The 27,726-nt window shown below is 41.2% G+C and overlaps 1 protein-coding gene across 4 annotated transcripts in view; it reads right to left on the bottom strand.

The window, feature by feature from the left end:
* ARMH3 (armadillo like helical domain containing 3) overlaps positions 1-27,726 on the bottom strand; it is a 133,220-nt gene that overhangs the window by 88,201 nt on the left and 17,293 nt on the right. For all 4 annotated transcript variants that reach the window (XM_028730525.2, XM_028730524.2, XM_028730526.2 and 1 more), the window contains 12 exons: positions 22,175-22,231; positions 21,334-21,377; positions 20,631-20,691; positions 20,329-20,375; positions 19,081-19,156; positions 16,809-16,905; positions 13,740-13,841; positions 11,256-11,314; positions 10,020-10,085; positions 9,250-9,319; positions 7,781-7,841; positions 5,725-5,813 (listed from right to left, as the gene is read on the bottom strand). In XM_028730525.2, coding sequence (XP_028586358.2) covers positions 5,725-5,813; positions 7,781-7,841; positions 9,250-9,319; positions 10,020-10,085; positions 11,256-11,314; positions 13,740-13,841; positions 16,809-16,905; positions 19,081-19,156; positions 20,329-20,375; positions 20,631-20,691; positions 21,334-21,377; positions 22,175-22,231 — 829 coding nt within the window. The remainder of the gene's footprint in view (positions 1-5,724; positions 5,814-7,780; positions 7,842-9,249; positions 9,320-10,019; positions 10,086-11,255; positions 11,315-13,739; positions 13,842-16,808; positions 16,906-19,080; positions 19,157-20,328; positions 20,376-20,630; positions 20,692-21,333; positions 21,378-22,174; positions 22,232-27,726) is intronic.

Below are 27,726 nucleotides of genomic sequence, written 5' to 3'. Positions count from 1 at the left end.
CTAGTCCACTTGCAATTTCTTTACAATATTTAAAAATAATCTCAAATGTTACGTATGCACTGGCCTCTAGGGGGAGGTGGCAAGATCCCACAGGTAAGATATTAATTCCTCAAGCTGGCTGGCTGAGGAAGGGGCAATAATTAGGTGAAATAAGTCCAAAATAATGGACAATAATCTAGACTAAATGCTCTGAGAAGGTTAATTATGCAATTAAAATCAATAATTAAATCAGTTATGAGAGACTACTCCTTTAGCAGCTTCCACCTGCAGGCTTCTCAATAAAGAGTTTCCACCACAATCAACTTCCAATACAGAAGGAACATACTGCATTTTTCTGTGTATAAGACTAGGTTTTTTCACCAAAAAAATAGGTTTAAAATTGGGGCTTGTCTTATACACGGGTAGTGCTGAGAGGGTGTTTTCTTAATTTGGAGTTCCCAAAAATAGGGGAAGTCTTATACATGGAAAAATACAGTATATTAGACAAACTGGAGAGGGCTCTGAAGAGAGCAATAAAGAGAGCCAAGGGCTTGGGCTAAGAAGAAGCCAAGGGCTTTGGCTAAGAAGAAGCCAAGGGCTTTGGCTAAGAGACAAAACTGAAAGAAGGAGGCACTTAATCTAGAGGGTAAACTGGGGAGAAGAGGCTGGGGTACAATTTTAGTAATGATATAGAGTATGTACATATACGCACAGAGTAAAATAATACTGTGCAAAAATAATACACAATGGAATAAAGATGATTCAACTGCTGTCCATAGTCAAAGGCAGAACAAATGGAAGTAAACAAAGCTTATTTTCCTTAAGAATGCTTGAGCAGGGAGTTGGTGAACCACTCTTCACAACAAACTTCTAAAAATACTGACATCTTTCAGAAGTGGCTCAGCTCACTCAGCCAGAGTACCCTTCTTACAATGCTCAATGACAGCTAGATGAAACAAGACAGGTATTATTCCTGCAACACCAACCAGGTTGAATAAAGAAAATCAAGCAGAAACCTCAAGTTCCTTTATCTACTGTAAGGCCATCACAGGCAATGGCATGAGGCACACCTAGCTAGCTGAGCAGACCGTAGCACTAGGATCTCTGGTTTGTACCTTAATGCCAACAGGCAACTAGAATTAACTATTGCCAGAGTGAATGCCAGAGGTAAACACAGCCTGGTCAAACCCTTTGTGGATAGACACACTTTCCACATAAAGCAACTGAGATTGCCCTAAGGCGGCAGCGTCAGTATATTTCTATTTTTCCACTTCCAAAGCAATTCTTTTGAGGCCTGCACATTATACTTGTAATAATACCATGATGTCTTAACAACAACTACTCAAAGGCAGGAAGCAGGAAAACTCCAGGAAGAAATCTCCTAAGGGAGTAGCAGGGGGTTGTTTGCTAACCAGGATGCAGGAACCAGCCACACTAAGCACCAATCAAATTGCGACACAAGAGTGATCAAAACACACTTGGTGAGAGAGAGGATTATTTACAAATAGGGTCTGACAGCGAGGTATCAGCACTGTCCTCCAGAGAGATACTCATGGATTCAGAGTTTGCTCTAGAAATAGATGTTCTTTTCTTACAAACAAGTGCATCAAACTTCCCTGAGGCACAGTCTCCCCCAGAATTCATGGACATGGCAGGCAATTACCAGGGGACACTACTTGTGCTGGAAGGCTTGCTGTCAATCAGCCAAGAAAGCAATGGGATTTTGCCAAAAGGGAGCTGGGGATATATAAGTGAAAGCGGAGGTGTGCCTGGCCACACAACGCCACAGGCAGAAGAAATGCCTGCTGTGAATGGATACTCTGCAATCTACCACCTGATCACTGAATGTAATAAACTGTGCTAACATCTACACAGTACTCTACTTTAAAAACATGGACATACAGAACTTCAGTGAAGGCAATACAACTGTTTTAAGTGCTAGGTTATCAACACCCTTCATAACATGGGCTATCCTGAACAAAATGCAGCACTTGAAGTGGCATTGATTGATTGATTGATTGATTGATTGATTGAAACTGCACCAATGCCTTATCCATATGTTTTGATTTCTATTTTTTATTCCAACGTTTGTCTGACAAATACACTTGCGACTCACAATACAAAATGTGTGTTCTTGGCGCTGGAGTAACAAAGCAAGAGTGGAAATTCTGCTGTTGTAAAGGTCATGCCACCACAAATCAGAACACCCCTATCCAGGCTAGTCAAAATGATGACATATTTTTTATTCATCACAATTGTTAATGTTGCATTCTGACTTTTTAAAAAAGCCTTCAAATAGTAAAAAAATATAGAACTACATAAAAATATTATTATTATTATTATTATTTTAAAAACACTATTAAACACAGATAACATAAACATAGCAAAAATAGTGGATAGCGAAACATAATTTTAAAAAAATATTGTTAAGGAAAAAGGTATTAAACTGGTTCCTAAATGAAATAGCATTATGTGTCTCTTGAGTTTATCTGGAGCGAGTATTTCAAAGATGGAGAGCTACTACTAAAAAGACTCGCTTCCAAGCTGTCATCCACCTAATTTCTGACAAGGAGGGCACCTGAAGAAGGGCCTCTGAAGCAGATCAGATTTCAAACAGGTTCATAATTAACAAGTTAATAATTACCCTCATCCCAATGATTACTTGTTTTTTAAATGTTGTTTTCATTGAGAGAAGTTGCTCCATACAAACGAAGACAACATTTGTACAACAAAATCAAACTGTAGGTTTGGACATCAGGAACAGGACAAGGCAAAAAGTTACAGAACAAATCTTACACTACATCAAAGTGAACCATTATCAAATACCAAAAAATAGGGTGAAATTAACATCTTTGTCAATAAAAGACAATACGCTGATATTGCATAGAGATTACTCAGCATAATCCAGGAATGAAAATCAAATAGAAATAAATTATTCTGAGATACATGGACCTCTTATCTGACATAATTAATTTATGCCGGAAGGTTACCTCTTCATACCTTCCCTTTCTACTCTCAGTGGGAGGATGGGTCTGAACATTTCCACTTATGTACTCAGGCAATCGCTAGTAAATGGTTAAAAAGAAGTGTGTGAGGATACGCTGAGTGATCCGTTTCGAAGTACAAGCTTAGAATCCTGTACAGGAAGACATTGCAAAATTTCCCCACATTTAGCCAAGGCTATTTCCCAGCAAGCTTGGGGGGCAACTGGGCACTCCCCATTGAAAGCATCCACCTTCCCACATTGCTTCAAAGACTTAGGGCTTCGGGTCTAAGCTGTTTTGGCTGTACAGAAGCACTAGCACTTTGAATTATGCCTGTAAGCAAACAGGTAGAGATCTTTTCACAATGAAAAGATGTGTTCCAGTTAACTGATTAAAAACAGGACAGCTAGACAGTTAACATTTCCAAACAATCTTCAGGGACAGCTTAACATACAATGCATTATGTTGTGGATGCCAACATGTATGCCCTAGGCTAGGGCAAGTTCAGCACACACACACACACATACAAGACACATATTGGGCCTGGTTTGGCCATCCCAATCTTGATCTGCTAAATCATGTTGTGCCCGCATGTTCGCTCCTTGTCCCTTTCACATCTGACTTCAGAAAAATTATCTTGGCTTCTTGAGCAAGTCTCTGAACATCTGAACTGCGAAACTGTGACTTAAGGACTCCCTCCAAACCAAAATATGAAACCATGAAGGCCTAGGCCTTCTGAAGTAAACAGGAAGTTGGATGGGAGGCTAGTATGTCCCTGATCACAGCTACTGTCTAAACATGTGGGGTTTGCCCCAAGAAACCTTTGTGCTGATCTAACTTTCTTTACTTGTATGACACTGTGAGGGCTTTCCTTGCAACTAAAGCTGCAAGTCTCACCACCCTGATGTGCTTCCTTTATGATGGCTTAAGCAATGTTTCCCTGTTGGAGTCTTCTGAAGAACAGAAAGGTAGGGGAAGAAGAAAGTGGAGCAAGAGAAGCACAAACTTTGTGTGGGCGTGTAGAAGAACAGAATGGAGATACACAATAGGAGACAGATCTGGTGGTTGAAATACATAGGAAGAGTTTTAGGAGCAACAAGCCAGTGTTTTGGCAGAATGCAGTAGACAAGAGGAACTTGCTTTTGACCTGAGCAAAGGCAGGAAACAAATTGGGGAGCCAACAGGAGAGGATATCAGGAAGCCTTTAGGATTGCATGTTTCATGCCCTCCAAGCAGTATTTTTAGAAGCTGTATGAACACCAGGCATATAGCTCCACTGGTGTGTATAGGGTAAATGATAACTGTCAGATTATTATTCATTCCAAGAATGACAAGCACTAGCTAATGGTTTGGTACTTCGCCATATGAATCAGCCTTGTCTTTAAGTGCAACTGAACAGAGCTTGATGTTACACATATTTCATAGCTGCTATCCAAAGCAGCAGCCCCACATTTCTGCCCTCCCCCAGCAATGCTTAGAAATGCAAAATGTGTGATATGCAAGTTCATACCAAGTGGCAGCAAAAAACATTATCAGGGTGAGAAAGAAGGGGAAAGCTCTCATAATGTTCAGTGCCAGCCACAGCTCTGACAAAAGCAAGGGCGACAGAAATATTGCTAATTCATTAATAGAGAAAAGATATATCACCCTCTGTACTCTGCTTTAGAAAACCTAAAGGAGCCACATGTCACAAAAAGAAATGTGAACTGATTGAGGCAGAATCAGATAACAGCAGTATTTTCACCTAGCTGTAGTTGGCCACAGAGGTAAGACTGCTAGCCATCTAACAAAGCTCTGCTTTAAGAACAATTTAACGCAGCTTCCCAATTGCCCTTCCCTAAAGAGTTTCATTGAAAAAACCAAGCCATTAGCTATTGTTCCCAGGACATATAATAGGACTAGACCATTTCTATAACAACTTCTTTATTAAAGCATGGAAACTTTTATGGTGAGGGCACAGTTAGCTGTACTCAAAAATTACTTGCTGGTCCTGCTTCCAGGCATAGAACAGGAAGGCAGAATTAGAAGCTAGACAAACCGATTAGCTCAATCCTTTTCATCCTCCAGAGGCAAAAGTCAGTCCACTGCCTGTCTATTAAGTACTGCTATGCCCCATTTCAGTTTAAATCTCCCAGGGCAGAGCTACAATGCTTGGATTAGGGCTAGTATGGATACAGTAGCCTGACACAAAGTTCTCACCCCACTGCCCCTCTTTAATATTCCGGCAAACCTGAATATTACCTGCCTTTCTCCACCCCCAGCAGTAGCCAATGATGAGGAGTAGGAGTGGGGATTGCCTAGAATGAAATCAGATTTCAAAGTAAATCTGTCTGAAACTTACAGGGGCAAAAGGGAGAACCAAACTTGGAAAATAGCACCCAATTGTTAGGATCACACCTATTTCTGCTCTAAAATTTAACAGCGATTAGAACAGATCCTATATAGAAACTTCTCACCTGATATGGAGGAAGCTCGACCTAAAGAAAACCACTCATACAGCTTGATTTAAACAGCTACTTTTCCTGCTGCTTGCTTCCCCACAATTATACTTCCTGGTGCAATCATGCTTCAAAAGGTACCGGACAATGGTATTAATGAGCAACACACTTCAGTTATTGTGGTGATTCTGATTCTAGAACAACAAAACACCAAGCTTGCAAAGGGACAAGGAGGATAAACTGGTACCGGAAGAGAGGAAAGCAAGCAAAATAATAATAATAATAATAATAATAATAATAATAATAATAATAATAATAATTACCTGACCAGAGTTCCCTCCAAGTGTAATGAAGCCTCACTCTGCATTTCTTCTGGTAGCAAAGCAGCTTGTGCACTATTTGAATGCAGCGTCTGGAGAAAACAGAGGAAAGCCTAATGAAATAAGCAGCATGTAATTGTGATATACAGTGCAGGAACACTGGCAAATTTTCAAGAGCCAGCTGCATAAAAATGATATTGTTATTTAATTTCAGAATTGCTTCCTCAAAGGCATATCAAAGTGATCTCACCAAACAAATAGAAAATTTCACAATACAAAAACAACATATATAAAACAACTGCATATATAAAAATAGCTACCAATTGCACGCATAAAACAATTACAAATCAGTACATACATAAACACAGTTAAAACCGTTTGGAATCCAATACAGATATTGCATCGAATAAAGATCTCCTATTGGAAAGTTGATTGAAAAAGGGAAGTTTTTAACAGACACAAAAAAGACAATGAAGATGGTGCCTGTCTGAGTTCCAGTGGGTAGCTGCTGCTACACTACAGACCTCCTTATAAGATGCTATTTCAGGATTCCCCCTCCTGCAGAATGTAGGGATCAGTTATATTTATTATTATTTCATTATTGAGTTTATATCCCACCTGTCCTCCCTCTAGTGAGCTCAAGGTAGTGCACCTGTTCCACCCCACTCCATTATATCCCTGCAACAGGTCTTAGTCCGACACTCAACCACCACACTACACTGGCTCAGACTGCTGGGTATATAAGGATGCCAATATGTTTTCAGTATCCTCATCCCCAGCTGTATATGGCCTTTTTCCACCCATGCTAGGACCTTGAACTTTGCCAATTAGGTACTGGGCTGTCAATGGAATTATTTCAACAGCCCATTAATATGATGGTGATATTCAGCCAAAGTGAGCTGTCATTTTAGGCACTAGCTGCAGCTTCCAGTTTAACCTCAAGGGCCGTTCCACAAAGAGCTACATCCACATATAGGTAGCACATGGCTGACAGTTGTCAGGCTACCCTGGTCCAGAAACAGTTATAGCTATCTGATCAGCCAAAGCTAGGAAATGTCTCTCCTGGCCACTGGGGTCCATCTCTGGTGACAAAGAGAGTAACCTCACACTACAAACCTGATCCTTTGGGAGGAGCACAACTCTGTCCAAAGCAGGCAATTGACCAATTGTCTGAACTCATAAACCAACCAATCACAATGCCTGTCTTGCCAGGATACCAAGTCAGTTTCTTCTTACCCAGACTACCACCGAGTCCAGGCACTGATCCAGAGATACACTCTCCTGATTCAAACGCTAATGAGAAATAAAGCTGGCATGGCACCTTGTACCAAATCTCCAAGGGACCGCCTGCAATGGATTCATAGAGATGATAGGATGATAACCTGCAGATAATAACCCGCAGCAACCACACAGCACACTTGCCAGGAGGCTGAAAGATAATCACTTCTGAGTTCTTCACCTATTGCAAAGTAACAGTAACACTTTTTTTTGTAAACTGTTTCGAGCACAAATGCATTTGTGGGAAATGAAGCATTATAAATGATTTGATTAATCTCCCAGTCTCTCACAGTACACAAAGGTTAGATGCTGCTGACATTCAAATAGTCCTTCAAAAGAATTTTGAAAGAACATCTCAAGAGCTACATATGATACATGGTTCTGATAAGCCAGGTAAAATGAAGTGGCTTCTTGCATGCACAGGCATCAAAGCACTACCCCCCCCCCGCCCCCGCTTTCCTTTTTGGCCTTTTATAGGCCATTAGCACCATGTTTCACCATCTCTCCTGGACAATGCTTCACACACTTGCCTGGTGTTTTGAAATACTTTCCAGCTCAAGATTTTTGCTCTTGTTCTGTTGATTAAGTAATTTAGGAAAACTCTCCGAATGGGAATTCGTTTCAATTTCAATTTCTTGGCACATTGAACAAAAGCACAACTCTTAGGGAGTTTCCTGAAATTACCTCGGGGAGGGAAATCATTCTGTTTTTTAAAAAAATAAAATAAAAAGCGATGCCTGTTAATAAATGGCTCAATATGCTTTAGTCAACTATTACTTACACATAAAGATCCATGGGAAACTCTTTCATCATGTGTGTGATGATAAATTCTACCATCAGATCTAGAAGGAAAGGATATAGATATCATGACAAAACTATGACGAAGACCTTGGACTTATAATCAATTTAAGTTTTCGTTTCCAGATCGTGAACTTGCACTGCCTAGTGTTAACATCAATGCAGACATAACACACTATAATTATGAGCAGTGGGAAGGGACCGTATGGAGAGTTCTGGCTGTAGTTATTCTCTTTTCCAAAAACCTGAGATGATACTAGTGGGAAATGAATGCGTTAAAATGCATGTTTGTGTATGCCTTTCAACTCCCAAGCATCAAATCCTTCAAACAGTTGTCCAACTTTCCCCTTATCATCCATATCAAAAGCTACTTTTGAGGGCTATAATTCTACTTATTTCAAATCTCACCACTGGTGGAAAATTCCTGCAAAAAACAAGTTCGAGAAATTTGCTGTGACAGGGGGCCATATTTATTTTACACTACATAATGAGATACAAAATAGTGCTTTACATCTATGGAGCATGTTCCAAAGCACAATAAATCTGACAGGGTCTCAATAATAGCTTAAATTGTTCCTGTGTCACTGAGTCAATAAAGTCTAATGGCATCACACAGGTTCAGAAATATTCAATTTCTATTTCTGGCCTTTTGTCAATGTTTTCCAGAGTGGACAAGGTGACCCAGACACTTTTGCCAATATTTGCCTGTCTTTCCTACCAATTTTCAAAGAACAGTAGAGTAGAGTGGAACCTAAAGAATTCTTATATTCAATTATCCACACCGGCTCATCCAGCCTTTTATTTAAAGTCATCAGCAGTTAATTTTATTTATGTGAAGCACTAATATGTTAGATTTTAGTGCATTATCCAGCTAAGGAAAGTTGGCAAAACAGTATTCCATTAGCTTCTGAAACTCTTTGGAACAAATGTGTTCCATTATTACTCTGTAGCCAATTTCAGTTAAGATTTATTTATAAAGACTCGCTTTTCTCCTTGCCCAAAGTAAGTAGAGGGGCAGGCATAGAAGAGGCAAGAAGATGCCATATTGGTAAATGAAATACATTTTAGAATTAATGCCTAGCTGGCAAAGTATTGAGAAATGTTCTCCTGAGGGAGGTTCGGCTGGCACCTTCATTATATACATTAGGGCATCAGGCAAAAACGTTTCTCTTCAACCAGCCCTTTGGCTGATTAACATCCTATACCCTTTTAAATGTATTTGTGGGAGGGAGTAGGGGGTTATTGGTTTGCTTGGGTTTTTCTGTTCTTGTTTTGTTCTTATGTATTTTATGTTTTTATCTTGTATTTTCATGTTGTGAACTGCCCTGAGATCTATAAATGAAGGATGATATACAAATTAAATAAATAAATCTACACACACACACACACACACACACACACACACACCGATCTTTGGAATAGCTGCTGACCAAATCTAGTAAGTACACTTACCCAGCACTGCGCAAACCAGAGGCCGACAGGGAAGGTTCTTGTCAGCAGCTTTCTTTCTGTGTCTCATAGGCTTCAAAACACATGGAGATAAAATAGTCATGTGGCATGCAGCAGTGACACCCAAGATACATGATCTCAAATGCTTTCCATGCAAATAAAACTGCTGCCCAAAGGGATGGCTTTCCCCCTCTCCCATTCCACACAGTCTCATTGGTCACTTTACTGATTTGGCTATAAGCAAAGACCAGGGTATCTGTAGGCTGGGTTTTGGATAGGCTGTACCTCCTATTGTGTCCTTCAACACAATGTCCATAAACATCACTGCTAGAGAAAAAAATACTGAGCTAGGTAGCAGATTTTCATACAATCATTGGCTATGATGTTTTATCTACAAGTCAGGAAGAGAAGATTTCACAGTCAGATAATAGGTATGACCATTGGTGTCTGAAGCTAAGGAGCCATGACAGAAAAGACCATTTTATGCATGAGCTAAATAGAAATCATAAGTGACCCCATGAGAGATGTGCATTTTTGAAACCTTATGTTAATATGGGTCTTTTCAGGATTAATTTATGATATTCTAACACACTAGAATTATATTTCAAAATTCTGTTCAGCTATCTCAATTATTTAAACATATTATTAAAGTGTGTTTAATCCACATTAAGTAGGTTTTCAAATATTTGGAAGCATCACCATACATGAATGATACCCAATTTAAGAGTCCATCCCAGCCTGGTAAACCAAGGCACTTAATGAGAGAGACTCACCATTCTGTGGAGGTTTACTCGAAAATTCATGTTGTCATCATGCAGAAAAGCATTAGCATACTGGTCCTATTAAGGAAGGAAAAAACACTACAGTCATGAAAGGTAGCACAGTCATGAAAGGTAACACTTGCAAAACTGCCAAGTAAATATTATACAGGTAACTACTGGTAATTATCAGTCTTTTTATTATGTTTTTAAGTGTGCTTTTAAATTATGCTTTTATGCAGATTCTCCATATGGATGACTAGCCCAGCTCAAAAACCCCACAAAAAACTGGATGCATTTTGTTGCTTCCTTCTGATGTTCATCTTTGCAGGAAAGTGTCAGGAAAATTGTAATGCACTCTGCAGAATTCACAAAGAAGCTTCTTTACAATAATGTATATAGAAAGCTTTATGGCGACATTCCAATGGACTCATTGTCACTGGAGTTATTACAGCTTGAGCTGCTGGAAGATGGCTCAGCAGCCTCAGTCAGCTTTCATTTTAGCTTCAATTCTAAATCAAATCATGTTCTATGTAACAGAAGTATGGCAACAAATTTGCTCTCCTTGAATTCCACAGTCAAACATGCCCTGGTTGAAAGCAGGCAATAACTCTGTCTTCTGCTACCTACATTCCTCTCAAGTAAGCTTAGGTGATATCGACAGCAGCTAATTGCTGAGGGATTTAAAAAATAATAATAATAGGAATTCATGGCCTCTTGAAATACCACTTTAAAATCCAAGATTCTGGGTAGCATTGATGCAGAATGAGCTGCTGTAGGGCAGAAGGGCCTTGCTCTAATGCTAAACAAAACAGAACCCCAACTATTAGCTGGCACTCAAACAAATATACTTTTTCCAATAGAAAAATGGGACTCCTCTAGGAGACTGGAAAGCACCAATGTGTAATCATGTATCACTTCCTAGTCGACCTATGTCAAGTGCCTTCTGCAGAAGTATATACACATACACACAGAAGTATACACACACACACACACACACACACACACACACATGTGATCTCTCATGTTTACTGCTCCATACATTCAGTATCAGAATAAAAGTAATGGACAAAAGGGAATGATCTGTTTGGGAAGCTGACCATCAGCACATGGTTAACTATAATTACCGCATTAGTTATTATTCGACTTCCTAAAGAAAGGAGGGCTAGGAATGCAGGCTTAGCGCCAGGTCACGGGCTAGAGGCTAATGCATATGTAAATGAGATACAGGACACCAGCAGCGGGGCTTACCTCTGCTATGCAGGTCAAGATAATCAGACAGAGCTTGCCACTGTGGAGCCGGTGTTCATCTGCAAATGAAAAACAGCAGGTCCCACATGAGCCACTTATACCTTGATGTGCCAAAGGGTCAGTAGGTGAATCAGGAAGCAGAAAAAGCAGAGCAAGAGGTGAGGCATCAGTAGCATTTCAGCTCTGCGCTCAAAGTTGTTACCCTAGACAAGAAACTGTAAGACCTCCAAAGATCTGTAATAAAGCTTGTGCTATTAATCCTGGTTTCATAGTCTCTCTTTACATCTTTGATGTTAATCTTTTCCACTGTGTCTATGTAACACAGCCACTAGACTTACTATTAGTCATTTTGAAAAAGATAAACGTGAAAGCCTCAAAACTGTGGGCAGCTTTGGACATCACAATAAGCCATCGTTCATCATGACAGGAACAAGCCAAAGGAAGCTATCAGATCACATCTTACGTCTTTCTCTGATGCAACCATAATGAGGAAATTGGAAGTTGTTGATTAACTGCAATCTGCATTATGTCCAAATCTAAAACTGTGATTAATCTCAAATAAGAAATGTTCAAACAAGGTAGCTTATAACCCATGGTTATGAAGCTGGCTTGCTTTTCATACATATTTATTTTTCACGTTCATGTGAAACAACAAGCTATGATTGATCGAAATGGAAGAAAAAGCTTCTAATCTCCTCTTTGCAGCCATGGCACAAGAGGAGGGGAAGAGAGCACATGCAAGCCCAAGACTTGCTGAAACCCGTTCCCATCACAATAAAGCATGCCTTTTCATGACATCCAAACCAGTTCTGTGGGTACATGTAAAGGACAATGGCACACAAGTACATTTAAACATTGCCATCCCTTGAGGCCAGGTGTGTTACCAATTTAAAAAGAAAGCCCCAGTACTCTGGAGCCTTGTTATCTTTTCACTGCAAGACATTGTGGCCACAGTCGTGTTTCCTTTGGGATTACATGCCAGGCATTACTTTTCTATACTGAGCATTTGCTCTTTAGATTACTCATACTGCAAGTGATGCAATATGTTCAACAGCACATCATTGGGTATGGATCTGCAGCTGTACAGAGCAGTACTTTAGTATCTTATTCTTCTTTATAAGTCATAAGTACATTATAAAAATGACACAGCTACCCCGATATGGAGACCGACTTTGGTCCTAGGTAATAGATGAGGTGACAGGGAGAGGGAGGTTCTGCTACCATCCCATTTCTATGCAGGCAGTGGCTACCTGACTGGAGCTTTCTTCTCCTCTATCTCAAGCCAAGGAAAAGTCAGAACCAGGAAAAATTAACAGGTAACACCAAATGAGAATAACAACTAGGGGGATTAATTCATAAAATGTTAACAAACTGAGCATTGGTAGAGGGGAGCTAACAATTAATATCCTTAACGGACAGCATTCAGTTCTTCAGCCATCTACGTGTTAGAAAGATTAACCTAGAACACTAATTACGCTCTGCTTAAAAAAACCTGAACAGAGAAAGCATTTAAAAGTAATCTCAAATATTTTTAAAGGGGGGAGTCAATGTAATTGTCTTCTCAGAAGATACATTTTGTTGAATTTAAAAGAACCCAGGCCCAGCTAAAATTGCTGTTGCAGTATGTTACAAAGGAATTATAACAAAAAGTTGCATTGTGCTGCTTAATGTCTTCACACTTAGCTACATAAACTGTAATGGGAATTTAAAAGGGACCAAATGACTCTAGTCAAGGGTGGGTGGTAGGGAATAGCTACAATTCTCTCTTAAAACTCTTCAGGAGATTATTTTTGCATGTTGCCAAAAATGGGACGCTAAGCAAAATGTAGTAGGCTAATGCCAGAAATTCCTATCTTGTGATACAAATGGTCTGCAAAAGGTTAAAATATAGAGGTAAGAAAACATGCCAAGGTACAAGGCACTGTGATTTATGAAACCATGATGTAGGCAGGCTACCTAAACCCATGCATGACCCAATTATCACCCACTTTATGAAGAAAGTCAAAGCTTCTTGCCCACTCAGCAGAGCCTTCCTTCACCAGCCCACATCAAGCTACCTTTGCCAGTCAGGAAATATGATACACAGAGGTTCATCCAGAGCTCTGTTCTGCACTGCTCCTCTTGGGCACTCTTAGAAATGCCATACTCTATGCATTGAAGCCTCTGCCGCCTCCCTCGATATAGCTGAAAATTGGATGCGTTTTGCCTCATAGGGAGGGCATGCTGAGACTCCTCCGGCAGTTATGAACTACAGTTTTTCTTATTCTATATTTGGTTTCCCTCCCTTCAGCGCCAGGGCTCCCTAGTATCCAGTAATTGCCATCTGGCAATGAGAAACCAGCTCATTCTCTCAGCGTGAACCACTTTCATCTCCACGGGGAGTCCAGGTAGATTTTTGTATACAGACCAACTAGCAACATCCCCTTTCCCCCCACCCTCCAGCAAATTTCTGAAATGTAAAGCTGTGTCAACACAAATGCTTACCTTTGGTGTCCTGCATTACAATGGAGCTGTACTTTAAGAAAGTTATCAGCAGGTTGCTGGTCTGCACGTCGGCATCCAGAGGCAGCTCCACGGTGCTTATAACTAGGAAAGGTCAGATAAGATTTGCTAATCACCAGCACAAAGTTTTGAAAGCTCTCCCAGTGGAGGTAAAGAGGATGCCTCTGTTATGGAAACATCCAGTCTTACAGATATTTCTGTTCATAACTTTCTATAGTCCCAGGCAGTGCCACTACCAGTCCTGATGTCAATAAAAAATAACGTTCATTGGTTCAACTCCCCACTTCCACAATGTGGTAAGACCATCCACAACCAACGCCACAGGAAATACTCCAATAAAAGCACATTTTTGTAGTGCTTTTGCCACCCTGCTTAATATCCTATTCTGTAGGCATGGCCCTAACTCACACTTGGCTAACCTGTAGCTCTCCAGTTGTTGTAGGTCAGACATGTGCAACCTGTCGACCACGATTGACCAGTAGATCACAGGAGTGATCCTGGAGAATCGCGGGATTAAATAAAGCGGGCAAGGAATGTCGCCGCCCCCCCAAGCACTGGGTCCCGCCGCCACGGCCTGCTCGTGGGGGCAGGGGGCGGTGACATTCCTTGCCTGCTCGCTCGCCGCCCGGCCCAGCTGCAGTGGTGGCCCTGGCGCTGGGTCCCTCTGACAATTGGAGGGGGGCAGGCACAATTGGGATCTGCATCAGCTGAGCGGCTCCCTTTGACAGGGGGGAAGGGAGGCAGGCGAGACCGGGATCCGAGTCAGCTCCTTTTGATGGGGGGGGGGGAGAAAAAGAAGGAGTGGACTCTGTTCTCTGGGATTTGCATAATTCTCCATTCTCTTCCTTGCAATATCCATACATACTTTTCCACTACTGCTCAAAAGGTTGCCATCTAAGTAAGGGACAAGAACCCTGATGTCAAGCTTCAGTTCAAGCTCAATAAAGCAGCTTCCTCCCCCCACATCTCTGCTGCTTCCAGGAAGGATGTGCATTTCTTTGGTCATTAACAGCATTGCAAGGCTTGGATGTCCATCAGCCTTTCCCTTCCATTTAATGATCACCAGTACAGCAAAGTCTTATTTGCCTTTTCTGGAGTGGAAGCATTTCTAGCACTGCTGAATTTAAACAAAAACAAAAAAGAACACTTAAGCCCTTAAAACAGGGATGGAGGACTTGTGGCCCCAGATATTGAACTCCCCCTCAGTCCCAGCCAGCACAGTTAAAAATGATGGGAGTCCAACAACATTTGGACATCCACAAGTTCCCCATCAATGCCTTGTAATATAATGGCCAAGCAATATGTATTGCCAGCCCAACACATGTCTTGCTGCCTTCACTTTTGGGACACCCAAAGAGAAATCATGAGAATATGACAGTTTCAGAGAGGTCAGCCCAGTTATGTAACTTGTCCAGTAGGTCATTCCTCCACATTTAACAGACAAGAAAGCTGTTCTCAGCTCACTGCTAACAGGGCCCTGAGCTCAGCTGTTCCCTCTACCATCAGAACTATGCAACCTCCCCATAGTAGCACTAATCCACTCAGTGATTTAACTAATATGTATTCAACAACTATAATGGATCCTTCTGGAGCTGCTATGATGCACACCGTGAATGAATATTTAACAGCAGCCAGCAAAATCAGCACTTAGGATAACCATAACCATGGTGACAGTCACCTTAGACACAGTTCACGCAAAAGCAGGAAAAGGTAGGTCATTTTCTTTTCTTTTCTTTTTAAATCACTGTGTAGAAAGTTACTATTTATCAGAGCTCAACCCCTGCAGCCTTGACACTTTCATGAAAGAGTGGGTGGGTTTTTATTTTTAAAAATATTGAAAATGGTATTTAGTCCATGTCACAAGCAAGATGCAGAGGAAGTGGTTTCGGACTGTAAGCCTGTTTGCAAACTCCAGTTGCTGGTAAAGAACCCAGAACTACATGGGCTGGGGGGCTTAACAAAGTCCTTTTGAGGCAAACCAAAAGGAAAAGTGACCTTCCACTTTGAAGTAGTATACTGCCAATTGTGAGTCAATGATTACTAAATTGCAAGGCCTGAGGAGGTGGAGTAATCCTGGCATGCTTAAATTTTTTTTAAAAAGAATGAGCCAGAAATCTTGGGAGGAAAGCAAACTCATGCTCATGATTACTAAAAGGACAAAGGAGAAATAAAAAGCAACAGTGAGAAAGACCTTTAACGGTAGTGATGCAGGTCAAGATTAAAATTACTCTACTATTGTTAATCAACCTCCCAGCAGTAGGAAGGCGGCGCTCACTATGCCTGTCTGCAGCCGTCTGTGAAAGACAGAGAGAGATGAAGGTAAGCACAAATTTTGCCTGCTGTATATTTTAAAAAAAGTGTGTGGGCGGATACATTTGCAGTGAACAATTTGAAAGAAAGCCTAAGCAGCTCCCAACCCTCAGCATCATATGGAATACATATGCAGAGGTAGAAGACATGATTTTTTTTAAACGGAGGCTTTTGATATCCATGGCAACCAAGAAGAATTTATCCTCCCAGAGAAGAATGCTCTTCTGCTAGGATATCGGAGTGACCTGAATAGCAGCGACAAGAGGGTAACACACACTGCTCTCACCCAGAGATGCTTACAAACTGAGCTCTATTCAAGCCCTTCACATTCTGCCATTAAACCATCTGTGACGCATAAAGAAGTCAGCACACACACATACACAGGGAAACCGTGAGGTCCAGTATAGACAATTGATGCTATTTTCTCCAGGATAACTACCCACAACTTTGCTCATGCAACTGTGTATTGTCCTCCTGTTTACCAAGGACAACTGCCTTCCCACATCATAAAAACAGATCCAGGGGAAATCTCATTTGGGGTCAGTTTATGATCCAGCCACATGAAGCCATCATGCTGTGATTCATTCTTACACTTGGTGGGGTTCCAGATGCATTGAAAACCTTGGCTTTGAACTACAAAAGCTTAAGTTTTCTCTGGAGAAAGTGAGGACAATTGCTATGTTTCCCAGGGTATAAACACATCAAGATGCAGGCAACTGGAGCATATGCAGAAGAGCTCACCATCAGAAGAAGGTGGTGTGGTCCCAAGAGGAGTGACTGGAGTTGTCGGAGTCGTTGGGCTTACTGGCATGGTCACCAAACCAATTTCAGGATGACTCTAGGAACCAAACACATGTAGATCAGTTCTGTTCCATGTGGCCCATACCGTACAACGTAAGTTTTGTTTGCTGCACCCTCATTCTAAGTTCAGCATTGTTGATAAACCTGATGAGACCTACAATCCCTACAGAAATCTGTGAGTTGGTGTTTGTAATAGAAAAACTTGGAAAGTGCCCCCATTCAGCCTTTCACTATTTTGTAACAACTGAATTGACAGAACCAATTGGGGGACGTTCTCTTTCTCACACCCTCCAAAATACAGAGTTGCTGCTGAAGCAGCATTTTCCTCCTGTCCTTATAGTTCCTATCTTAATGTATTTCTCCTTAAAGAGCAAGTCAATGCATCACGTTGCCACCCAGCTGCTTAACCCAGGTGCTTCCAGAGGACAGGGCTACATAAATAATAATGCAGTTACAGATTTCCCCTGCCTTCTTCTACTAGTTCTTGTCTGCATTTCATCTCAGCCAGCAGCCCCCTCCCCCCCAATCTAATTTCTGATTTAACTTTATTCTCCATAGGGTTCCATTTGTATCACTGGCATTCACGAGAACAGGCAAGGTTTCATACTATTCTATTTCATATCCAACAGTGAAGTAATGAAGTCTGTTTCAGAGTACGCCTTTCATATCAATGCATCTTCAAATGTTCTCCCGGCAACAAGCAGAGCAATGATTTGAAATGTGTTCTAGAACTACCAATCTGCTTTTAACTGCACAACGTTTCATGGAAGTTCACATAGGGGTCTGCCATGGCAGAGATCTAGAAAGTCTGGTTTATTAATGGGCTCTTACCAGCCCGTTTTGTAAGAGAGCACATCGCCAATGGTTGTAGACCCAATTTCAGAAAGCCATCTCTGGGGCAAGCTTTGAAACATACAGCCCATTGAAAATATTACAGGCAAGCAACTCTATTTCCATGCAATAAAACGATTGCATGCTGCTATAATAAGGTTTTATAACTCCCGAGCCAGCTAAGGGATAACAGCACCACCTAGCAGCAGCACATTGGCACCTCATTTCTAAAACACATCTATCAATGTAATTTTGTGCATGGTACAACAACTCCTCAATAGCTTGAACCAAAAATCTACTAAACCAACATATACCCTCCCTGTTTAGCTCTGCTCTATAGTCTCCAGCCTGTGCACATGTACAATATGAGCAAAACAACTTAAACACATATGAATTACACAAGTTTTAGCTGTGGTCCCAATACCAGCAAACACACATGAAAAGTAGCCCTGTTCTGTATGCTAACATACACCCCCCCAATTGATGCAAACTTAATAAAATACCACTACATTTACTGCACTCCAGAACAGAAGCCAATCCTGCAAGAACTGCACAAGCAGAAAAATTAAAACTCAGCTTTTCACAAGAGCCAACATGCAGAAGAAAGCCAAAACATATGCAGTTCTAGAGAATATTACAAGAGCACAAACCAAGGAGCAGTGATGACTGGAAATGCCACAGCCATGCCAGTAACCTTTAAATCAGGTGAGAGGGCAGAAGGCTTTTTACTACTGGTAGATTAAATTAAAAAGAATGGCCAGAGATTGAAAGCAACATTCAAAAGACCTTATGAGTAGGGAAAAAAGTATAGAGCAGGTTTCGACTCTAGTTGATGGTCAGAACAATTTAATATCCTTAAATCTAGGGGACCAAAGCAATTTCTGCCTTCCCAGGTGCAACTGAGGTAAAGCTTTCTTGTTTCAGGACTAGCTATCCTTGCCTGCAGAGTGTTGATTCCCACCAATGTACACTAACCTGGGGAAGACTAGGATAAAAGAAGAGCCATTTGGTATGCAAATACTGCACAAACAATCCTCCACTTTTAAACTAGCTTGAAGCATCCTTCCTCACTTGGTAGTCGCCAGGGACCTATCACATCTTGCTTCAGGATCATTTCAGTAACAAACTAGTCTGAATCTCACCCTCAGGGCTCAGAGGTACTCAGATTGGGGGGGATAACAGAAAGAAACAAATAAGCATTGTGCATTTGTTCCCTAAGCCATCAAATTCAGAAGAAAGCCTGCTTCTTGTGGCAAACCACCACATCTGACAAAAGGCAGGAAGAGCTCCAAGGTCCATTGGCACAGCTATCTCCAGCATGCTGAAGCTATTTTAGTTTGCATTCGAATCCTCAGGTGCAGAAAAAGGAATTTCACCCCACCTGTGCCAACACAGTGATGAAGTTTCGGTTCAAGTGAACAGCTTCATAAAGAGCCAAAAGGATAGCCTCATTGGTTCTACAAAAAGAATGTAAGAGAAAAAGATGCGCTGCAGTAAATGAGTGTAAAATAATGGGTCACTTTCCCCGCCCTTACTACCCAGCAACTTTGGATACCCAGAATGATAAACAAAGACATATTTATATTAGAAAGCTGGGTCCCTCAAAAACCCACCCCCTCACACACATAAACAAATCTCACTACAGCCAACCAAAGACAACCAACCTCTCTTACCACCAAGGAAGCATAACAAGCGAATAGAAAGAGAACCCACACAAGTGACGCTGACACAAAACCGCACACATACACTAAGTAGAATAATAGAAGCATTGCCACCCACCCCACACACCATTCCCCCCTCCCCCCTCTTTTCTTCCCAGTCTAATACTGCATGCAATAATAATGTCTCACAACAAATTTAACTGATCTGTAGAAAACACAACTTGAAAAAATGTATTTTGTAATCTAAGAAATCTTTAATAAAAATTATTTTAAAAAGGAAAAAAAGGTGGGTCCCTGCAGGGTATTCCCCCCCCCCCGACTTCCAAACCCACTAGACACCTAGCAAAAATCTACACATACCCCATATGCATTGATAGAAGGTAACTTTTACTTTATACAAATGTAGTCGTCCACCCCAATTTATTGCAGCACTTAACATTTATTTATTGCACTTCACATATAACACCCTGCTCTAGTTATCCCCAGCCCCAAATAAGAAGGAAGGAATATTATGGACAAATGAAAGATCATAGCATCTACAACCAACTGGTCAATTTAAAGCACATAGGGTAGGTATGGCCCCAGAAGTTTGCAGGCATCAACAATGTTTTTGTTTGCTTGACTGTGGCAAAATTTCTGATGTGGTCATCAGTGTCAAATAATTTACTTGTATCTGCTCAAAAACATGCATATCCAAATGCGATGTATGGTAACTCCACCTTCCTATTTGCCCCCATTTCCATTCCAGTTTCAGTGCGTAAGAATAGAAATGCTATACCCTAACCATCTGACTAAAGCTTCTGCTAATTCACTCATGTACCAGACTGCCTGCTGCCATCTCTAGTACTGGCTGCTGAGCTAGAGTTAAATTTCTCTTGCCTTATATTTTTAAGTTAAATGTCAGCAATGGATAGCATTTTATACTCCTCAATCAAAGCAGCAAATTGCTATCTGCTGGGTGCACTTACTGAACGGAGATTTTCTCATCTGCATCAGCTATGAACATGCTGCCCACCTGTGGAAACAAGCAATATTGCACAGCATTAGCACCTATAGAAATTTTCCCTCAAGCTGAGCAGGCACACAATTCTTAAAGTAAAATGGACACTACATATTTTCAGGGGAGCCAGAGTCATAGCCTAATGTAGCATATATAAGAAAGTCATTTTCATTTTCTTTTACAAGCATTGGACTGGGCCCCTGGCACAGCAAACACTGAGCAGCAACACACACACACACACACACACACACACACACACACACCCCTTACCATGTTGGTCAAGGCTGAGAAAAATCCACTCTGGTGTTCTTCTTCCTTGTCTTTATACTGCCTAAAAAAAGAGGACAGCAACAGATAGATCAAGCCATGACGCTGCCAACCTATGTGTGCAAAAAAAGATTTGACTCAAATTCTTAACAGTATTTAAAGAAAAGAGGAATAGTCAGCTTTCGCCCACTTCCTATCAAAGGGTGCCTTCCAACTCTACAATTCTATTATTCTAAGTAACTGATCGCACATCAGAGCTCATATGTGGACATTAGATGAGGTGAATAACAAAGTTGATCCACTCTGATCATTTCTACAGGGTTAGATATTTGTTTATTTCAAAAGTCCTATAACCAAAATAGATTTTCTGTCAGAAGCAATACATAGCAATTCACTTAGTCTTCTATCAGTGGTGGAGCAGAAGATGTTACAGACAGTTCACAAAAAGGTACAGCCAATGGCAATTAAAGGAAGAAGAAAGTAAATGCAATCCTGGCAGTTCCCCTGTGAAACTAAACCTCTACTACGCAAGGCCAAAACCAGATTTACTGATTGGAATGACAGCAGGAATAAAACGTCTCAAAGATCTAGACATTTTCAGGCAGCCGAAGCAAGCTGCTGACAAGCACATCAGCAAGTTTTCTCAGAAGGGGATGTTAACTCCTTTTGCGGCTGTAAAAAAAAGACATGCCTTAACTTGACTTACCGGTTGTATTCTGATAAAGCCTGAGCGACTACAAGACCCATTCCCTGTAAAAACAGAGGAAGATGTTGAGTTCTACTCCCTACAGATTACAGCCACACAGCAAGTGCAGAGCAGAGACAGAGCCCTTTGCCCCCCAAAAGCTTATTCTCCAAATTACCCCCAATAATTTATAGCACTAGATCCATATAAGCTACAGGGATCAGGCTTCTGTCATTATCTGGCAAGGTCACATCTGCACGTCCCTCTCCATGTAAGACTCATTTCAAGTAAGCAAGCATTTTGTAGTGCTAAGAATATCAGATTAGGACTGGAAGGCCCAGGTTCAAATCACTATGCAACCTTGAAGCTCACTGGGGGGCAACGGCACTCCCCCCCCCCGGGCTTAATTTATTTTACAGGTTGCTGAAGGTATAAAATTATGGTGGGAAGAGAGCTATGTATGCTGCCTTGGGTACTCTGGAAGAAAGGCAAGATATGAAAATAATGGAACTAAAATTCTGTATTACCGGTTCTATAGGTGGAGGCAAAAGCTATGTCCCCAAATTAGGACTATACCCTTTGGCAGGAAAAACATGTGGAGGCTTCACATTGCTACAGATCCCATTAAGTTCTCATTCAAATTTTTTTTTGTTTCTTCATTAAATATTTTATTGCATTACTTATATCATAGATTTATTCCTCTCTCATACACTGTGGAATACTTCAGTCATGATCACAGAAATCAGAGCTTCTGAAAATGTCTTGGGATTTAAAAAAAATTTAATTCAGTTCAGCTCCTTGTTGTATTCCTAGTCCTCTGGATAACGTGCAATAGGCACAGCACTTAATCCATCATACTCACATTGAGGGTGGCCTCATCATCTATGATGGACAGCTTCACTATATAAGGATTCACAGACTGTAGTGGGAAGAAGGAAAGTCATGGGTTATCATGGGTTAGCTTAGTGACTCAGCAAAGCCAACACAGCTTCATGCAAAGGTCTTGCCCGTCTTATGATGCCAGGGGATACACGTGCCTGTCAATTTAAACCACAAGACTAGGTCCACTCCTCCTTTCAGTGCAGTAGCCTCACATACAAATGAGAGCCCCTCCAAGATACTGAGAGTCATGGTCACATTTTACACATTAGCCTTCATTATTTCAATGGTTAGGGAAACAGTAAACAAGCCAATATATTCAATACTGCATCCATCTAGTGCCAGTGTCCATCAGTATAGCAGTTTTCTATGCTCCTGGTTGAACAGCGTTCTAAATAAAGAGCTACCCATGTCTCATACATACATACCCACCGTGCAACACTCATTATGCAGAGTGTCTAGCACAGACTGGTTCATATATGAGAGATAGACCAGCACAGACTGAAACATCTGGGACCAAAGGAATTGCAATCCCATTAACAACAACCTTATGCTCACAGCTTTGGTTTAGTTCAGTGATTATCAGTGCCTAAAAGGAGCCAAATACTGAGAAGGGAAAAGCAACAATTCAAGAAAAATTGCCATTACAGGATGGTAATGCAAAATACAGAGAAGCATCTGTCATCTTAAGGACAGATAAATTCAGTGCACTATGAGCTTTTGGGGGCAAGTACCTACTTTATCAGGGACGCGGGTGGCGCTGTGGGTTAAACCACAGAGCCTAGGACTTGCCGATCAAAAGGTTGGCAGTTAGAATCCCCGTGACGGGGTGAGCTCCCGTTGCTCGGTCCCTGCTCCTGCCAACCTAGCAGTTCAAAAGCACATCAAAGTGCAAGTAGATAAATAGGTACCGCTCCGGTGGGAAGGTAAACGGCGTTTCCGTGCTCTGCTCTGGTTCACCAGAAGTGGCTTAGTCATGCTGGCCACATGACCCGGAAGCTGTACACCGGCTCCCTCAGCCAATAAAGCGAGATGAGTGCCGCAACCCCAGAGTCGGTCACGACTGTGCCTAATGGTCAGGGTCCCCTTTACCTTTACCTACTTTATCAGACACAAGGACAGGGATAACCAAAAGCTAGCAGAGAGACAAGCTAAATTCAGCAGACTAAGAGAGGAATAGGTAAGACAGCTAGAACCAGAAAAAAGACATCTGACCGTACACCCTATGCATATCTACTCAGAAGAAAGTCTCAATGAATTCAACAACACTTGTTCCTACTAAGTGTGCTTTACCTACTTCATATCTGTGTGTTCTGACAGCTGATACAACACAGCAGGACTAAAAAAAAATGAATTTTCTTTACACATATGTATACACAAATTTAAATATGTTCAATCTATTGTAAGCCACTCTGAGGGTCATTGACTGGAGGAACAGCAACATCTAAGTTCCCAAATAACTGACATCTTTCAGACCTTTTTGAAATCCTTGTGTATGAACCAAAGGCTTTCTTCACTCAGGAGCAGTTCAAAGGGCAGAAGTCAAGACACTGGGTATTTTGTGAAACGATTAAAAGATAATTATTATTGGCATCCTTGAAGTGAATACCCTCCCCTTAAATATGAATGCCTCGGCACATTTCAAGTGTCTTTTCTTCATAAAAGCAACTCAGAACCACCCTAGTAATGTCAGGATCACACCACCACTGAACCAGACACACAGTTTCCAATCTATGCACAACATTACAGATGTTCAGTTTAGTACAGTGGACGCTCGGGTTGCGAACGTGATCCGTGTGGGAGGCACATTCGCAACCCGCAGCAATCGCAACCTGCAGCGCCGCGTCTGCGCACGCGTGGGTTGCAATTCAACGCTTCTGTGCATGCATGACCGCTGAAACCCGGAAGTAACCCATTCCGGTACTTCCAGGTTCGGCGCGGTGCACAACCCGAAAACACACAACCTCAAGCATCTGTAACCCGAGGTATGACTGTACTTTTACTTTAAAAATATAAATGATATTTTCTCACAAGTAAAAGCGCTTAGGACCAGGGAAGCAGAAGGAAACACAATGCTATTCCTGCAGTCATGATGATGCCAAGAGTTAAGTACATTTAAAATGAGAAACTGCACATACTCAAGAGGATTTCTTTGTTATTTATCAGGGTCAGTAAGGTTTAGGCTCTAATAGATCAAGAATGTAAGTGCTGAAGCACAGGGGTGAAGAGGGAGTGCACCTGCCTTCCTGGCTATGTGTGTTTTATTTTCTCTGTTGATTCTCTTCCTCCTCTTTTCCTGGATTTCTTGGTTGCAATACTTTGCAGTTTGGAAAAAAACTTAACTCTTGCCTAACTCCAACTCAGTCCCACATGAGTCAAGTGTAATCCATGAGGAAAGGTAGAAAAGTGTTTTTAAAAGAAGAAAAAAAGGCTAATATGGATTGGTATCTTGTAACATAAACCCCAGCACAGCATAATGCCCCCAGCTCTGCATCACAAGAACACTTAAAATGGAGGGAGGGATGAGAACATTTCTCACAAATTTAAACTTAGGAAAGGGGGGAGAACAAAAACAACACCACCCTAATCTGTGGAAAGTGTGCTTCCTGAATGTATATTCCAAACATGGCACTGCTATCTGCAGCAAGAGATTAACAATATGCAGCTGAACCTGTTCATTTATTTGGTGCATAATCATTTAAAAAAACAACCTTTTCATCTCCCAGGGCAGAATTAATAAACAGAATAGCTTTGCCCCCAGGCCTCTGCACTTTCAGATCTTTTCTTTTACACAATCTTTACGACTGTTCAATGTACTCAAGGCCTTTGACCTTTCTACATAATTACCTTGGTTAGATGAGGAGATAGCTTTGAAGACACTAAGATAAACAGAGCTTTGTTTCACCTAAAAGGGCTGTTTGGTCCTGCACCATAATTTCCCATTACCACTTTGGGTGCAAGGGCCTGCCGCAGCTAGGAGATCGTATCAGTGAGGTCTCTAATACCCCCTAGGCCTAAGCTTTCTACAAGAACAGCCACACCTTGTTCCCCGTCTTCCTTTACTTATGGCAAAACACAGTTATTCTTTTGGAACGACTTTACCCAGTTCTCTGGTGAATCTTGGTTGTCCTTCAGTTCCACAGCTATGAATGTTAGTTAGGCTCTTGTACAGTTCTCAGCACACAATCATCCCATTCCTGACTTTACACAGACTGGCAATGGCTCACCGAAATTTTAGACAGGTGTCCTTCCAAGTGCTACCAGGAGATGCCAGGGATTGAACTTAAGGCCTTCTACATGCAAAAGAGATGTTCTACTACTGAGTTACAGCCCTTCCCCTTAAAACCAATCTGAATTGCTTTTATCCTTCTGCTGTTTTAACTTGTTAATCTTTATCCATCATTGTTTTATCATCATTTATGAGTTGCCCTAGAAGTAGACATAAAGGTCAGGAGACCGATAGATAGAATGTATAAGTAACAATTCCAAGGCATGTTTATAGTGATTTCATAGCTATAATTGAATGAAAAGAGACTAATGGAAATTATGTAACTGTATCAGTTTAACAAACGTGCTTTGTTCTGATTACCAAACCATAGTAAGGAGGTTCCATTCCCTCCTTTCCCCAATACACACCCTGCCAAATCTGGATTTTCTTATTGCTTGTAGGCAGGAGTGGGGAGCACAACATGAAACCAGGCTAAGGCTGCAAAGCCTACACCAGCTTATATGGGAGTCATGCATACATACAGACATGTATACAATTGCGGGATACTTAATTTTCTAAAACCTAAATACACACATCTTCAACATTTCCCTCACTAGAATATCAGGATTTATGAGATTCTGAAAGAAATCATGATCTAAAATTGACTGCCATTCTGATTACTATGCCTTAGACCAATTCTGCTAAGACACTAGAAAGCTTAAGTATGGTACCATGAGGTGTTAAAATTGTCAAACTATGGGTTTTGAACTAGTTATGGCCATGGTTCCACCTTCAGAGCCACTGCAGTCAAGGACTGCAGGACTGGCTGTACGGAAGCAGTTTGCCTGTATAATTTTTAAAGTTCAAACCATGGCCTGGGTTCTGCATTATGGTTAGAGCTGCAAACCACAGTCTGGGTGGGGTTTGAAATGAGACCTTCCACAAAAGAAGCTGAACAGACTTTATTACAGCAGGCGTGGGTAACCTCTTGTCTGCAGACCAAGCCACGGCCACCTGCCCTATACCTGCCATATATGGCATCAGGCATGGGACAGGGGAAAATCTGGCTCCAAAAGGAGGTTTGCAAACACCACCAATCAGTTGACCCACAGTGCCTGCAAAGTACTGAGCAAGATTGCCCTTTGAAAGGGACATTAAAGTCATAAGATTCCTGAGGGGAAAGTGACTGGCCGATGGGTGGCTCCAGCCACCTGCCAAACAATCTCAACCCCCACCTGCCCAATCAGATCCTGTTCTCCACTGCTGTGTCAGAGATCGCAAAAGGAGGATAATTTGATTCATGCCTAGTCTTAACCTGCCATATCCAGATTACAGATAAGTGTTTGTTTCATTCTATTATATTGTTTTTCACTTTAAACATACACGTATTTATAGAGATTTACATGTTCTGCCTTAGGATTCAGCAGACAGAAGTACCCACCTCTCAGTTTAAGATTATGAAATTACTTGTTTTTATGCTTCCAGAAAGCTTTATGCTTAGGTGTTGGCAACTGGATATCAAAGGGCTCTAAACTAGAGATGAAATGAATCTATAGATATAGGAAAGCCCTACCCACTGCTAAATTGCTGCAGTTCATGGAGTCACCCGGGAATAAAGAAAGCCTTTGGAAGTGGTAATCAGAGCAATGGACTGAAATTCTATGCTGGTAGGAGCATTGTCTATAAATCAGATTAATGATTTTGCAATAAAAAAAAATAAGGTGAACCTGGATAAGAAATAAAGACATCAGCAAATATTCTGCTAATCTTGAAGCACATTTAAAGACATGTTTTTGTAAGCAACACTAGAGGGGTTTTTTTTTTAATAGACAAGCATTAAAGTCATAAGCAACGAATACGCTCTCAATGCAATTAGATTTCCTTAACTTAATGGAACAATTTAGCAGCCCACGAGGCTCTGGGGGAAAAAAGAGTATGACCAGCAACAGTGTGGTTGAAATGAAAAGACTCTCACAGCTTACATAAAAAACAGGAAAATCCCCCACACCCTCCAACAGAAGATTTGCAATGTTGGAGGCATGACACAAATACATGCAATTCTAATGTCTCTCCAGACTGACCAGGAAACAATCTACTATTTTCTCAAATCATACTAACTGCTTTATACAGCACCACATACATATAAATTCTCTCAGCTGTAATGCAAAGCCAAGACAACCCCTAGGAGAAAAATGAAGCCTTATGCAAGCCTATTTTCCCCAGGAGGGACTTCCAAATGACTTTATCTGAAACAGACTACTCCAGTTGACCCTCATCTAATAACAGCAAAACAATAACCTTTTCTTTCTCTGAGGATATTTCCACTG

Source organism: Podarcis muralis, chromosome 6 (assembly GCF_964188315.1).
Source record: "Podarcis muralis chromosome 6, rPodMur119.hap1.1, whole genome shotgun sequence".
NCBI lineage: Eukaryota > Metazoa > Chordata > Lepidosauria > Squamata > Lacertidae > Podarcis > Podarcis muralis.
Note: the sequence above shows the minus strand (reverse complement) of the source record. Positions and strands in the feature narration are given on the sequence as shown.